The sequence below is a fragment of the Hemiscyllium ocellatum genome, chromosome 20 (assembly GCF_020745735.1).
Source record: "Hemiscyllium ocellatum isolate sHemOce1 chromosome 20, sHemOce1.pat.X.cur, whole genome shotgun sequence".
In the NCBI taxonomy this organism is placed as follows: Eukaryota; Metazoa; Chordata; class Chondrichthyes; order Orectolobiformes; family Hemiscylliidae; genus Hemiscyllium; species Hemiscyllium ocellatum.
The window spans coordinates 33,641,303-33,657,158 of NC_083420.1; the positions used below are offsets into that span (position 1 = coordinate 33,641,303).

At 38.5% G+C, this 15,856-nt stretch overlaps 1 protein-coding gene across 2 annotated transcripts in view; it reads right to left on the reverse strand.

The window, feature by feature from the left end:
• The window catches only part of LOC132825444 (BTB/POZ domain-containing protein KCTD5-like), a 76,175-nt gene that overhangs the window by 13,508 nt on the left and 46,811 nt on the right, over window positions 1–15,856 (reverse strand). Inside the window, exon 5 of one of the 2 annotated variants that reach the window (XM_060840721.1) lies at window positions 7,989–8,105. The exons of the other annotated variant lie outside the window; for it this stretch is intronic. Coding sequence (XP_060696704.1) covers window positions 7,989–8,105 — 117 coding nt within the window. The remainder of the gene's footprint in view (window positions 1–7,988; window positions 8,106–15,856) is intronic. 2 annotated transcript variants of the gene reach the window in all.

Below are 15,856 nucleotides of genomic sequence, written 5' to 3' on the forward strand. Positions count from 1 at the left end.
TTCTGTAGTTCTGGGAGGTCTGGGTCAGGCTGGTCTATACTGCGATACATCAGGCATGGACTGGGTAGACTCTGTCTTTTCCTGTTCATTATTTGAATTAATTTCTCTGCTCATAAAATTATGGAGCAAATCCATCTCTCAGTCTCATCCCACAAGATTGACCATAGTGTCTGCACAGAAAAACACCAACACCATCTGCTCATGCTAGAGTATCTTAGCGGAAACGCTGCTTTTCCAGAGTGAGCAACAAAAACAATCCAATAGTGATGTTTTAAAACAGTTATTTAATTATTATATTCCCTGTAATAGAAAAGGGAAAATAAAGTACTGGCACCTGAAATATTTTTGTAACAAGGTCTCAAGGGAAGATCTTCTGGTAACCAGGAATAAAAGCTACTGTAAACAGGTACACCCTGTAAATAAGAAGCAGCTCCTGCTTGATTTTACATTGATGACACTAACATTTGGCTCTGATCCGACCTTCAAAAACAAAACAAGCAACTGCCTGCAGCAAGACGACATTCACAAACACAATGCTCACAATACAAAGTCTCATTCCAGGGCCCCTTTGCAGATCAAGAATATGCTTATAAGATGGTGGCAATGTTGGTTTAAGGGGCACAAGAAATGCAATCTTGTCAACATCACTTGCATTTTTTTAAGAAGAAAAAAGATTGAGGCTTAGTAAAAATCCTGGGAACATTAAATTGAAACAACCTGATAACAGAAGCTGATTGTTACCATGTAGAGTGACCAAGTTAGCACAGGAAAGGATAACTTGTGGCCTGGTCAGGACGCATTTCAATATCAAAAATCAATAGTGTTTCAAAACTGCAAAGTCATTGTGGTTTATAGTCCACCAGCAACCAACACAAGTGCCATTACTCAGGAGAGTCAAGATTAGAGTGGTGCTGGAAAAGCACAGCAGGTCAGGCAGCATCCAAGGAGCAGGAAAATCGATATTCCTGGTGAAGGACTCCTGCCCGAAACGTTGATTTTCTTGCTTCTCGGATGCTTCCTGACCTGCTATGCTTTTCCAGCACCACTCTAAAATGTTGACTCTAATCTCCAGCACTTGCAGTACTCACTTTCGCTCATTACTCACGTGAGCCTGATTCATTGTTGACACACTATTTTTCATAGAAGGCAAATGATGAAGTCCAAGACTGCCGTGCCCACAGTCCATACATATGGTGACCCAATTATTGAGAAGAATCCTTAATTTCCACTTTGATGAAGATATTGAGGGCAATTACAGTGTCTGTCACTCCAGCTGAAATCAGTTAACAGTACAGTTGGAGACTGAACCTGTAGATTCTGTTCTGTATGAACATGCCAAAGACAAAGCAAGATCATATTCATGCTCTTTTGCAGGAGAATGAGAATTTAGAGGCTAAATTAAAAAGGTCAACCACAAAAGTAATCATGTCTGGATTACTACTGGAGTGAAGAACAAATTGGCATAGGGTAAATAAGATCAGAGAGTGAATGCAAAGTTCAAAGACTGGTGTGGATAAAATGGGTTTTAATAAAGAGACTGGAACCAATATAGGGGAAAGACGGCGCATTTTAGTTGAGAGTGACTTTACTTGCAAAATGCTAGGGGACTTGCATTCTAGAAAGTGAAGCAACTAGGCTTATTTATAAGCCCTTAAGCTAAAGGGTTAGTGGGGTTGGAGGCAGCAGTGTGCACAGAGAAGATCAGCATGAGGTTCCCTTGCCCTATGTCTGACCTGATGCCATGAAACTCCATTGGGTCCAAAGTTGATGTTGAGACTCCCAGAGAAAATCCCATCTAATATTTACCACTGTGCTGTTAACTCCGCAGAATCTGTCCTGCTGGTAGGACAGTACATGCATAAGATGGCTATAGTGTTTTCTGAGACTGTGTGCAAGATAGTATTCCCTGAGCATGACTATGTCAGCTTGACTAGTCTGTGATACAATTCTCCCAATCTTGACATTAGCCCTCAGATGTTGGTAAGGAGGAATTTGCAAGATCATAAGGGCGAAGTCTGCCATGGTCACTTCCATACTTCTGGTTTTGTTCCTTTGAGATTTTTAAAGTATTGATATTTTTCAGAGAACAATTTAAGAGTCAATGATACTGAGAGTCTGGAGTCACATGTAGGCCAACTCAGGCGAGCAATTATTGACCTGAACATTTGGCCAGAGGGCAGTTAAGAGTCAACCTCATTACTGTGGGTCTGAGGATAGCAGTTTTTTACCCTCTAAAGGACATTAATGAACTAGATGGACATCCACAATTGATAATGGATTCATGGTCATCATTAGAGTTTCAATTATACCCTTTTCTCACTGAATTGTGGTGCGGTGGGATTTGAAACTAGGACCCAGAATATGACTTGGGTCTGGGATTACTACAGTGACAATACTACAATGCCATCTCCTCCACATTACGAAGAAATACATATGCATTGGAGACACTTCAGCGAAGTGTCAAAATATTCAGAATGGTTTACTCCAGAGAACTGTGGAAGCTGTATATAGAATATATTCACTGCTAAAATAAGACATTTTAAAAATAGGAGAAATTCAAGGTTATGAAGAACAAACAGGACAGTGGAGGCGAAGCCAACATAAGATCAGCTATGATCTGGCTGAATGGCAGGGTAGCTTGGGTGACCAATAGTCTACTGTTGTTCCTAGTTCTAATATTCAAAGACTGGATGTGAATAGGGCACATTGTAATGAAAGTTCACAAGTCTTAACTGGTTGCGCTGCCAAAAAAAAAGTTCAAACACAACGCTTATGAAAAAAGATACAAGTGTCTTATTTTAAACCTACACATGCCTAGACATGCCTCACCAGCCCACTGTGTATATCCAGCTGTTGCAACTCTCTGCCAAGGAGCAGTAACTGGAGAGCACAAAAACAACCACCAAAAACAAAATACTTTTCATTCTTAACCAGATTATTTAGGTCACATCATAATACGAAACTCAAATCCTAGCTATGCTTATCGGCCTGTCTGGAAATAATTATAGTAGTGTTGGATAACCTTGTTGTGTTAACACTGGGTCTCAATGAAAGGCTGTGTTGTGAAATGTTAGTTAACGTGCTTTGCCATTGGCAGGGTTTCCAAAACAGGGCATGCTTTAAAGCACAGATGATGTCAATAATTTCTTGTGCTGAATGATGCTACTGACAACCCATCCCTTTCCTAATGAGGAGGATAAAAATAGCAAAACTAAACAGCCAAGACCCTTTTTGATGGCTAAATAGGTCCACATAGATCAAAAATGCAGAGATAATTGCCTGGTCATTTTCTGCTAAATGTATGAATCCAAGCAGATTTCATGAAGCAAGTGTTTATTAAGGCCAACATTAACCAAATATCAATCATGCAACAGCTCATTAAGGTGCATGGTGATGTCTGACTGCAAAGAAAAAGTGCCGGCGTTCTTAACACACAACATGAGTACAACTATATCACTGAGGTAGGAAAGAGAACAGTACATTCAGGAGAAAGATTCCATTATGAACGCAACAGGCCAAATGACCCTATAGTCCACACTGGTGTTAAAGCTCTATCAGTGCCTCTTCTCATCTTTGTTCATCCATCAGCATAAAATGGATTTCTGTCTTGCTCATGTTCAGATCCAGCCCACCCTTGGAGCAAACTGGTGTTTCAAACTGGAAGCCCTCTATTTGAATGCAAAACTGCCTTCTCTTTACATGTGGATCTAGCATTCAATTTTCTAACTCCATAACTGATGTTATTCCTGGGGTGGTTCCAATTCAAATTTAAATGTGCTAAATTTCAGGAATTATACTATTTCACACCCAGGATGAATATAGAATCCTCAGTTTGCCTCTCGGACCATTTAAGCTCAAGATAACATCACAAGAATGAACTTTTGGGTGTTTGATGAGTTGAAGTAGTTATCAGAGGGAAAGGAGATGCTCTTTGAGATTTGTTTTGTTTTTAAACTTCTCAACATGCAGGAATTAGTTCTTACTCATATCTGTAGTATCTATTTTATACTATTATTAGGTTGCAGTATTTTATTTGGGAACCTGGATTCAAGAGTGGAGAAAAAGTAGATTTGTCTTCATTTCTTTGAAGGTGACTTATCCTTTTTTTTGCAGAAGTCACAAAGTAATTTTGAATAGTATTCAAATAGTTTTTCCAAAAAGGAATGCGACTCAAGTTAAATGAATTGATCAGCAATCTGGGAATTAACTGATGACATGTTTGCAAAGTTGAATTTTTATAACATTCATAAATACAGACCAGGCCATCATCAGGTTTCAGTTAAAATAAGTCATCCAGAACAGCAATTGTTCTTGTTCTTCTCTTCAAACACAGAATTGTAAGTGGCATTCAGGCTGAAAGGGAGTCTTGAGTTGCTTCAGCATTCTCAAGCAAACAAATTGGAAATAATCACTCTAGTAAGAAGTGAACGAGATGGGAGTGATACTTCACTGTAAAAAGGGTTAATTTTTTATTTTCCCTGTTTGTGCTAAGTGGTCTTATATCTCTGTTTTTGCTTAATAATTTTGCATTCTTTTTAGGTAAAAAAAATAGAAGCCTCATGTCAATATCTTCAGTGAAAGACCACCTCTGTAACCAAAGTGCAAAAAAAAACTTATGATCAGTAAGCTAAATTTCATTGAGATCTTACTTGACCAGTAATAACATCAGTGTTGATCTTAAAGGAGAGGCTTGTCTGGGATAGGAATTATTTGAATTTACGTATACCGGTAACCCTAAAAATGTATTTAGGTGAGCATCAAGTACCAAAAATCTGGAATCCAGCAGCTATAATGATACCTATAATATCTTAAAGGTAAATGTGGGGCAATAGTTATACAAGAATCAAACAGTAAATTTGAGAAAACAGAAAATCTGTCAATGGAAGTATTAATTTTATGGAGTGATTAGAAGTGTACATAAGTGATAAAGGATAAAGGGTAGAACCTAAAAGTCTCATTATATAGAAGCCAAAAAAATTGTGGATACTAGAAATCAGAAACAAAAACAGAAATTGCTAGAAAAGCTCAGCATCTGAGGAAGGATCACTGGACCTGAAACACTAACTCTAATTTCTCTCCACAGATGCTGCTAGACCTGCTGAGCTTTCCCTCATTATCTGCCCGGGCAGTCTCCAGCCCAGAGGACTCAACATTGAGTTCTTCAATTTCAAATAACCTCCTGTTGAATAAGGGCTGAACAATAAAGGTTGGGATAAAGTTAGTCCCAAGGAGTAGCCTTGAGGATGCTGTACGGCATTTGACTCTCAAAAATAGACATGGCCAATATCAGATAAAGCGTTTGAATAATTATTTTCAAGAAGAAATTCAATGATTGCCCATTGCATGTTCCACAGATTCTGTGTACTTATTGGAGAGTTTGGATTGTTTAGCAATATCATAAAACAGACTGAACAACATTAAATTCAATACTAACTTGAACTGTCCAGGTTTGGTTCCACAATTTGTCAGAAGATAATAACATGAGTACTAGTTGACAACCAACTTCATCAACATTTCCATATGCTACACTTCACAGCACAAACCTTGCAAGTAACAACTTTTCTACATCTCCACCAATGCAAAAAGCAAAATACTGTAGATATTGGAAGTTTGAAATAAAAAGAAAATTTTAGAAATACTCAGTTGAGGTGGCATCCGTGGAGCGAGGAAAAATTTAATGCTTCAGGCCAATTAGCTTTTATCAGTTCTGAAGGACAAGCATCTTTTGCCAAGTATATGTTTGAAGACACATGATCTATTTAGATTTGGAAACGTTATCTCATCCCCAGTTTATTCTCATTAGTCTAGAATTTGATAAATTGCTACTTTATACTTTACAAACATTTCGTGCAAGCTGCAGTCTGTTACATACTCTATTGTACTGAATTTTGAAGCTTCAAGTCTCCTGTGGTAAACAGCCCTAAATTTAGGTATAAAATCTTTTGCCCAGTGGCCTCAGTCTTGCCGAGGTTATAATTGCTGTCTTTGTTTATTGTTGGCCTCAAACATCCAGCTATTTTTGAAACTTGCTTTTGCTTCATTTCAAGCTCATTTTGCTTCATTTCGAGCAATTGTTCTTGAATGGTGCAAATAAATTGAGAAACACTTTCTGAATTAGATTTTATGCATATTAAATATATGAAGATTTTACTGCAGTGGCAATGACAAACTATCATACATTGATGTATATTTTTTCCTTCCTTTTCACTTCTTTTGATCTTGGAAACTTCATTCTATTAATCATTACATAAAATAGAAGGGCTACAATAAGTGTAAACATTTCTCTTCCAAGAACTGATTAAATTTCATGAGGAAAATATCTATGGAAGTTATGGAAGAGCCTTTCAAAAAGGATACAGCTATTTTTCTGCTCAACTTCCAGGAATTAAGTAAATATTTCACACCAACACCAATATTAAGTATACAGACAAGAGAATGGAGTGCAACCGAATGATGAGTAACATATCCTGATTACTTCTCTCTCCATACTGTGGCAGTAGTTACATCCAGGATGTTCCTTTTGTGACTTGTGTGATGACCTAGCCAGAAAAGTTTCAAGTCTTTTCATCAGCTGATTTTTATCCTATTAGATCTCTCAAATTCAGGTTTTAAAGTGAATAAAAATATGATGATGAGACCAAGTGCCAGGGAATTGAATGGCTGGAGAGTCCTACCCAAGCTAACCATAGGCTTTTTATTTTTGATTTTCTCTCTCATTTGTAGGTATAAAGAAATTCCACTACTTTTATCAGGTAATCTCACAAGCTGAGTGAATAAGGATTGAGCAATATTGTTTATCCGCAGAGAATAAACAGTGTGACTGATTCCATCCTCAACAAATCATTTCCAAAAGGGCATACTATCACAGATCAGAAGCAAGGTGCTGCTTTGATTTCCCTCTGTCGAAATGTTACCTTGCCAGAGATCAGATAAATGAGTAGAGACAAGAAATTGTACCCAGGAGTCCTGGTCTAGCTATTGTCCTGGAGATTTAAAATCTAATGTTATCCCATAGATGTAAAGTGCATCTTCTATTGTATCAGAAGACAGCGACACAGGACATTTTGTACTGTTGGGTCTCAAAGTCTATTTTGAAATAGGAGCTAAATTAGCAGGAATTACTATTTTCAGGAGTTCTCAGCAGGCCTGTGCTTTGTATTAAATATTCAGGGAATACTTTGGAACAAGTCTGAATACAGAGAATCTCTACCCATCAAACCCACTCTGCACTCCAGGCACCAGTGTTACATTAAAACAAAAGAGCAAAATACTGAAGGAGCGGAACTCAAATATGAACAGAAAATGCTGGAAACACTCAGCTGTTTGGCAGAAATTTGGTAGGAAGAAAACGTCATCTACTGGAATCATTAACCTGACATGACACTTCAGAGATTAAGCCCAATCTGAGTGTTTCAGTACTTTCTGTTTTTATACCAGGGCTTCAGCTTTGTTGCTCAAGGCCAACTGAACAAGATTTGCAAAATAGTTCTTCTTTAAAAAAAATGGCTACTCTCAAATCTTAAGATATAACTCAACGGAAAAGCAATCATCGTGCAAGGACACAGATAAGAGTTGTCTTCATAGCTAAGTTTTTAAACCAAGCCTGACGCAGGTATCATTACTGTGCAAAATGAAGATTATCAAAAAGAAGCATGTAACATTATACAGATTAATTTTCAAATATGATTGCATAATTTGTATTTTAGGTCTACATATCTTTAAAAAATCTGTAAAAAAAAGTACATTAGAGAAGCTAAAACAACGTTGTAAGCAGTGCAATCAGTTGCAGTACATAAAGGTGCTGTGTGTACATTATATAACATTCATACATACACACAAACACACAATAGCAGCAACCACAGAATTGAAACACATGAAAAATCTTTCAAAGATTGGGAAGATGTAATGTAAAGCAAGCGATGGTAACAAGCAGGGAAAAAGTGGCCGTGCATTATTAGAGTGAGTGTGGAGGGTATATTGGGACAGACCTCGCTGGTGCTGTTGTGGAAACTGGTCTCTTCCCCCTTCACTTCCCGCGACACAATCAGCAGAAACTCTGACTGATGATCCCGCCCATAGCCATACGGGGAACCTATACTGACCAGCTGTAACAACCAGAGCAGAGAGTTTGTAATACTACGTATGCTAAAGGAATTTTTACACTTCAAATTCACAAAAAGTGGAAATTAAACACATTTAAAATGATTTGTATAACATTTCAAATATATTTTCATTAGTTGTTTTCAACATTGACAGAGTGGCAATTATTCAAAATATATAATAGAAATATTGATCAGAAAACAATCCCTATTTTCTGATGAGGTCCTAGAATCTTGTACTCCAGAATAGTTCACAGATGCCTACCCATTACCTTTCATTGGTAGCAGTCATTGTATAGGATAACAGTTGACTGAGGGAGCAGACATTTTTATGGGTCAGAGGAATGAAAAGAATCATCCATCAATCTGATCCTACACAAAGTGCTAGTACCCAGTTATAGAAGAACATTCAAAAGACGATGAATCAATTATATTATCTACATCTGCTTAACCAGGTAGAGTGCAAGTTCAGGCTGGAAAAGGAGATGAATGATGGACCCACATTCAAAGCATACACAAGTTGAAAGCTATCAATTAACTCAGGTCTGAAAAATCCCAGGCTCAACTCCTGGTTTGCCTTCAGGTTAGCACATTAGTCAGGGTGTAGCTGCAGTGTTAAATCAGCCTTGATATCCTTGGATTATTGAGTGAAAAAAAAGAAAAATTTAATAGTAAAATTTACATTAGTTGTCCATTGACACTCTGTTGGAAAGGATAAATATGGCAAGAACAGGATAAGTATGACTGTGATGTCTCACAGAACTGAAGAGCCTGTGAACACCATGATCTTGACTTGTGTAAAGAATGGCCACTTAGAGTAGGCTTCCAAATATGCACAGCAGCTATGAAAACTGCCCTTATGGGGATAATCTTCAGAAGAGAGGAAACTCTCAAAAATCGGTAGGAATCCCTAAACTCATTTTAGTACAATATGTTAAATGAAAATCGTACAAAGAGAAAATAATAGCATAAATCAAGGGTAGCCACTTTCTGGGAGATGTACTGCAATACTTGTAAGACTAAAAACTCCCAATATAAAGGATTAAGATGGAAAATGAATTTAATTAAAAACATTTAAGTTCAACCCTGAAAATTATTGCTTTTCAAATGGACCATCTAAGATTTCTTCTATGGCACAAAAATATTGACTTTGATCTTTAATAGCAATTCTGCCATATCAAATTTTTGAACATGAGAAAACCAATTCTACAGTTCACAAAACACCACACTTTGGGTATATTAATACTCTGTTAAAAAGGATTGTACAAGAGATATTAGGAAACAGAAAACAGCAGTTCCAAGGAAAAATTAATGGAGTTGGGTGAACAAAGGGGTCAAACAATCATCTTTGGTGCAAGGGGTCAAGGTAGAGAAATGTAAACAGAAACAATGAACCAACAGGGAATGCACTTGTGCTCTCAGAAAAAGGGACTTCTCTTCTTTGACAAGCTAATGTCAGGTTAGGGGCTAAATTGAAAAGCAGAATGAAATAGGTAGTAATATCTGGATTACTACCTGACACACGAGTAAATTGATAGTGTCAACAAGGTTAAAGAGGTAAACACGTGGTTCAAGGATTGGCGAGGGAGAAGTGAGTTTGACTTTATAGGTCATTGACAACAGTACTGGGGAAGGACAAAGCTGTTGTGTTGGGATGGGCTTCACCTGAATCATGCTGGGACTAGAGTTCAGGCGAATTGCATAACTACGGCTGTGGGTAGGGCTTTAAACTAAATTGTTCAGATGGGGGGTTTTGGTGGGTTGGGGTTGGGGGGGGGATGGGGTTTGGGAGTACATTCCATGGAAGATTACAGAAAAGAGAGTTGGCACTCTTCTAGTGGAAGAGCTCACCTGAGGTAAAAGTTTCCAGAACAAGTAATACGACAGTGTGGGGAAAGGGTCAAGATCTAACTTTATGCACAACAGATAAGGGGACAACCATTTGAAAGGGGGCAGTCAACACAGCACTGAGGGCGTTATACTTATATGCCTGCAATATATAAAACATGTTGGATGAGCTGGTAGCAGATTAAAATTCTGGATTTAGTGATCAGACAGATTAAAGGAACTGAAGGTGAAGGAACGTTAGGGAGCAGTGAACATAATATGACAGAATTCATCTTGCAGTTTGAGGGGCGAGAAGATTGAATAAGATGAATGGCATTACGATTGAGTAAAAGTTATTACAAAAACGAGGGAGGTCGTGGCCAGAGTTGATTGGAAGGGAAGCCTAGCAGGGAAGTCGAGCAGCAATGGCAGGAATTTCTGGGGGCAATTCAGGAGGCATAGCAGAAATTCATTCCAAGAAAGAAGAAACTTACTAAGGAGAGGATGAAGTAACCATGATGACAAGGGAACTCAGGGACAACATAAAAGCAAACGATAAAGCGTACAATGTGGTAAAGATTAGCATGAAGCCTTTCAAAATTAGAAGAACAATAAGAGAGGGTAGAAGATGGGAAGAAGCTGGCTAGTGATATAAAAGAAGATTACAAGAGTTTTTTTAGAAATACCTACAAGGTAAGAGGGGCGAGAGTGGGGACACATTTACTGTTGGAAAATGAGGCTGGAGTAGTAATGGGGATAAAGATATGGAACGTATGAATGGAAACTTTACATCAGCTTTCGCACTGGAAGACACAAGCAACATATCAGAACTTCAAAATAATTGGGGGAATAGGTGAGTGCAGTGGCTTATGAGGAGAGACTGAGTAGACTGGGATTATATTCATTGGAAATCAAAAGGATGAGGGGGAATCTTATAGAAACATATGAAATTATGAAGGGAATAGATAAAGGTGTTTCCACTGGCAGGTGAAACTAGGACAAGAGGGCATAGCCTCAAAATTAGGGGGAGCAGGTTTAGGACTGAATTGAGAAGGAACTTCTTCAAGAGGGTTGTGAATCTATGGTATTCCTTGCCCAGTGAAGTAGTTGATACTATTCAATAAACATTTTCAAAGCTAAGATAGATTTTTTTCACGAAGGAGAAGTGCTGGGGAAGCTGAAAGGTCTGAAGGCGGATAAATCACCCGGACTGGATGGAATACATCCCAGAGTTCTGAAGGTGACAGCTAAGGGAATTGCAGAGGCATTGGCAGTGATCTTTCAAGAATCACCAACGTCAGGGTAGGTTGCAGAGGACTGGAAAATGGCTAATGTAACAGTACTTTTTAAAAAAGATAGGGAGAAATAGAGGCAGAGGTCAGGAAACTACAGGCCGGTTAGCCTGACTTCAGTCTCTAGTAAGGTTATTATTAAGGGTGAGATTGTAGAGTACTTTGAAGTGTATGGTAAAACAAGACAAAGTCAATGTGGATTCATTGAGGGGAGATCTTGCCTGATAAATCTATTCAAATGCTTTGAGATGGTAACAAGTTAGATAAAGGACAGCCAATGGATTTGGTCTATTTGGCAGGAGAAATAGCAAAAGCACTTGTGGTAATTTTCTAAAATTTGCCAGACTCTGGGATAGTTCAAAGAGATTGGAAAACAGCAAATGTGATGCCATTGTTTTAAAAAAGGGGGGTAGACAAAAGATGGGGAATTATAGGCTGGTTAGCTTAACTTCTGTAGGAGATAAGACGCTTGAGTCTATTATCAAGAAAGAAATTGCAAGGCATCCAGATAAAAATTGTCCCATTGGGCAGACAAGCATGGGCCCATGCTTAATCAACCTTTTGTAATTTTAAGACATTATGAGTATGGTGGACAATTGGGACCCAGTAGATGTGGAGTACCTAGATTTCCAAAAGGCCTTTGTCAAGGTGCCACACAAGAGGCTGCTGCATAAGATAAGGATGCATGGAATTACTGGTAAAGTATTAGCATGGATACACGATTGGTTGACTAACAGGAAGCAAAGAGTGGGGTAAATTAGTGCAATTCTGGTTGGCAATCAGTAACTAGTGGTGTGCCTCAGGGATTAGTGTTGGGACCACAATTAACATCGATGATTTGGAGTTGGGGATCACAGATAGTGTGTCAAAGTTTGCAGATGACACTAAGATGAGTGGCACAGTAAAATGGACAGAGGACTGTGAAATTTCGCAGAGGAACATAGATACTTGAAGTGAGTGAGGCAAAAGTCTGGCAGATGGAATACAATGTTAATAACTGTGAAGTCATCCATTTTGGTAGGAGCAGTAGTAAAAAGGATTACTTGAATGGTAAAAAGTTGCAGTATGCTGCTCTGCAGAGAGACCTGGGGATCCTTGTGCATGAATCACAGGAGGTTGGTCTGCAGGTACAAGTAATTAGGAAGGCAAAAGGAATTTTGTTCTTCATTGCTAAAGGGATTGAGTTTAAAAGCAGGGAGGTCATGTTGTAGCTGTGAGGCCACATCTGGGGTCCTGCATAAAGTTTTGGTCTCCTTACTTGAACAAGGATATACTGGCTGCAGAGGTGGTTCACTACGTTGATTCCAGAATTAAGGGGGTTGGCTTATAAGGAGAGACTGAGTAGACTGGAATTATATTCATTGGAAATCAAAAAAGGATGAGAGGGAATCTTATAGAAACATATGAAATTATGAAGGGAATAGATAAAGGTAGACGTAGAGAGGATGTTTCCACTGGCAGGTGAAACTAGAACAAGAGGGCATAGCCTTAAAATTAAGGGGAGCAGGTTTAGGACTGAATTGAGAAGGAACTTCTTCAAGAGGGTTGTGAATCTATAGTATTCCTTGCCCAGTGAAGTAGTTGATACTATTCAATAAACATTTTCAAAGCTAAGATAGATTTTTTTGAATAATAAAGGAATTAAGGGTTATAGCGAGAGGGCGGGTAAATGGAGTTGCAGCCACAAAAAGATCAGCCATGACTTTATTGAATGGCAGGAGCAGCCTCAAAAAGGCCAGATGGTCTACTCCTGCTTCTTGTTCTTATGTATTTGGATTTTCAGAAGAACTTTGCCAAGGTGCTGCACAGGAGGCTGCTAAAGAAGATAAGAACTCATGGCATTAGGGGCAACATAAATGCCAGGATAGAGGCTTGACTGATTGGACACAGGATAGAGAATAGAGATAAAGGTGCCCTTTTCAGAAAGACAACTTGTTACTAGTAGAGTTCTGCAGGGGTCAGTGTTGACACTATAACTATTCATGTTATACAGTCACAATTTGGACAAAGGAACTGAGGGCATTGTTCTAAGTTTGCAGATGACACAAAAGGTAGATGGAGGGATAGGTAGTGCTGAGGAAAGCGGGAGGTTGCAGCAGGACATGGACAGTCTAGGAGAGTGGGCAAAGAAGGAGTACAATCTGGGAAAATGTAAGGGTATACATTTTGGTAGGAAGAATATAGGGGTATTTTCTAAACAGGGAAAGGCTTTAGAAATCTGAAGTGCAAAGGGACCTGAGAGTTCTAGTTCAGGATTCTCGTAAAGTTAACATGCAGGTTCCATTGATGGTTAGAAAGTCAAATTCAATGTTGGCTTTCATTTCAAGAGGGCTAGAAAACAAGAGCAGAGATGCACTACTGAGGCTGTACAATAATTTGGTCAGATCACATTTGAAATACTGAGAGCAGTTTTGGACCCCTTATCTAAGGAGAGATGTGCTGCCATTGGAGGCATTCCAGAGGAAGCTTACAAGAGTGATCATGGGAATGAAGTGTGTGTCATTAGGGGAGTGGTTGTGGGTACTGGGTATTGAGGGCTCTGGCTTCCTGTATTAGAAGAATGAGGTATCTAATTGAAACTTACAGAATACCGAGATAGTGTGGACATGGAGAAGACGTTGCCACCATATAGGAGAGACTAGGACCTGGGGAACTGATGACCCTTCTAAACAGAGATGCGGAAGACTTTCCTTAGCCAGAGTGAGAGTTCTCTGTGGAATTCACTGCTGTAGAGGTTATCGAGGCCTAGTCATTGAGTGTATTTAAGACAGACACAGGTTCTTGATTAGTTAGGGATCAAGGGCTAAGGGGAGAAAGCAGGACAATGAGTTGAGAAACAGATCAGTCATGATCAAGTCTACAGAACAGACTTGTTGGGCTGAATAGCTTAATACTGCTTCTGTATCTTTGGGTCTTATTGCCTAATGCTTTGCACACAGAATGGTCACTTCAAAGTAACAAGAAAACTATTCCGTGACAATATCTGAAGCGTTTCTTTATTCTCTCATGTGATGTGGGCTTTACTGGCATAGCCAGCATGTTACCCCTAGTTGCCCCTGAATTGAGTGGCTTACTAGATCATTTCAGAGGCCAGTTAAGAGTTAGCTAGATTCCTGAGAGTCTGGAATCATATGTAGTTCAGAGCATGTAAGGATGATAGATTTCTTTCCCTGAAAGACATTAGAAAAATCAGATGGATTTTTACAGCAATTGATCAAAGTTAACATGGTCACCATTAAAACTAACTTTGCTTTTCAAATTTATTAAAATGAATTAAATTCCACCATGGATTACAATCCATGCGCCTACAGCAACAGCTTGGACCTCTGGATTACTGGTCCCGCAATATTACCACTATGCTACGATCTCTCCTGCTTAAGAAATAGGATCTGACACCATGTAAATGAAAACCTTATTATGTTGGAAATTCAAAAAAAACTATATGTACTGTCTGATATGCTCCAACTTACCAGAACCTCTAAAAAAAAATGAAAACAGATCTATATTTATATATTAATCAAATCTCTTATCATGTTACATGTAAGGACCTCAAAACAGTGTATGAACACGTGTGTCTGTGCGTGCATGTTGTTGGGGGGGGGGGGGGAAGGGGGATTAAAATTGGGTTATTTTTTTTAATATAAATGGTGTGCATGAAAAGTCAGGATACTGGCACTAGGTGACAGAACCACAGCAAGTACAATGGGCCAAATGGTATTCTTCTGCACCCTAACAACTGAGATTCTTGAAGGCTCCACCAGTTTTTCTGCCCTTGAGCAAAATGCAGCAACTATTAATGAATAACTTCATTTGTAATTACCCATCCAGGCCAAACTAGGGTTCAACCGTGATGTTATAAGAATTTTAAAGAGCAGAGATAGTTTGTCTGTTTTACATTTAAACATTCTGACTTTATGTTTATCATAAATATCTATATCGACATTTAAATGGAAATTATTTATTTAAATTCATCATGTAAGCCCATCTTTCTGCCAGTTAAAGTGAAATTGCCATAGTCCCAGAGGATCTAAGCTACTCTCACAATAGAGAGACACAACTCTGAGTTTAATCTGAGTGTCACCTTGCCATAGGAGAGGTGCAAGGTTGAGATGGTGATACCAAATGGTATAGGAAATGAACTCATGCTTTTGGCATTATTCTGCATTGCAAACCAGCTGTCCAGCCAACTGAGCTAAACCCTCACCCCTTCTCTACTATCATGCTATTGTAAATATAGGTTTACAAATCTATTATGGAAAATGTTGACAAAATATATTACCTATGTAACATGATCCACTTCATAAAGTCAATTTATAAATTCATGATACAATTTCATTCTTTAAGAGGATATATTGGAGCAGTGCAGCAACATCAATGTTATTCTTAATTGGCAGTATAGTGTGGACCTTTTGCAATTTTAAAATGAAAGGGGAGTTTTTATTCAGGGAATAAAATGTAGCTACTGTCAGAATTATAAATACAGTGCCCAGTTATGCGTATTGCTGTATAGCATGCAAAACAATTATTTTGGGAGAGAGAATCTTCCCTTCGAATGAAAAACTATTCATATCCCTAGGCTAACAAAGAAAACATTTGGAAGAAGTTATACTGAAATGTCACAGCCTGCAGCAATAGTGC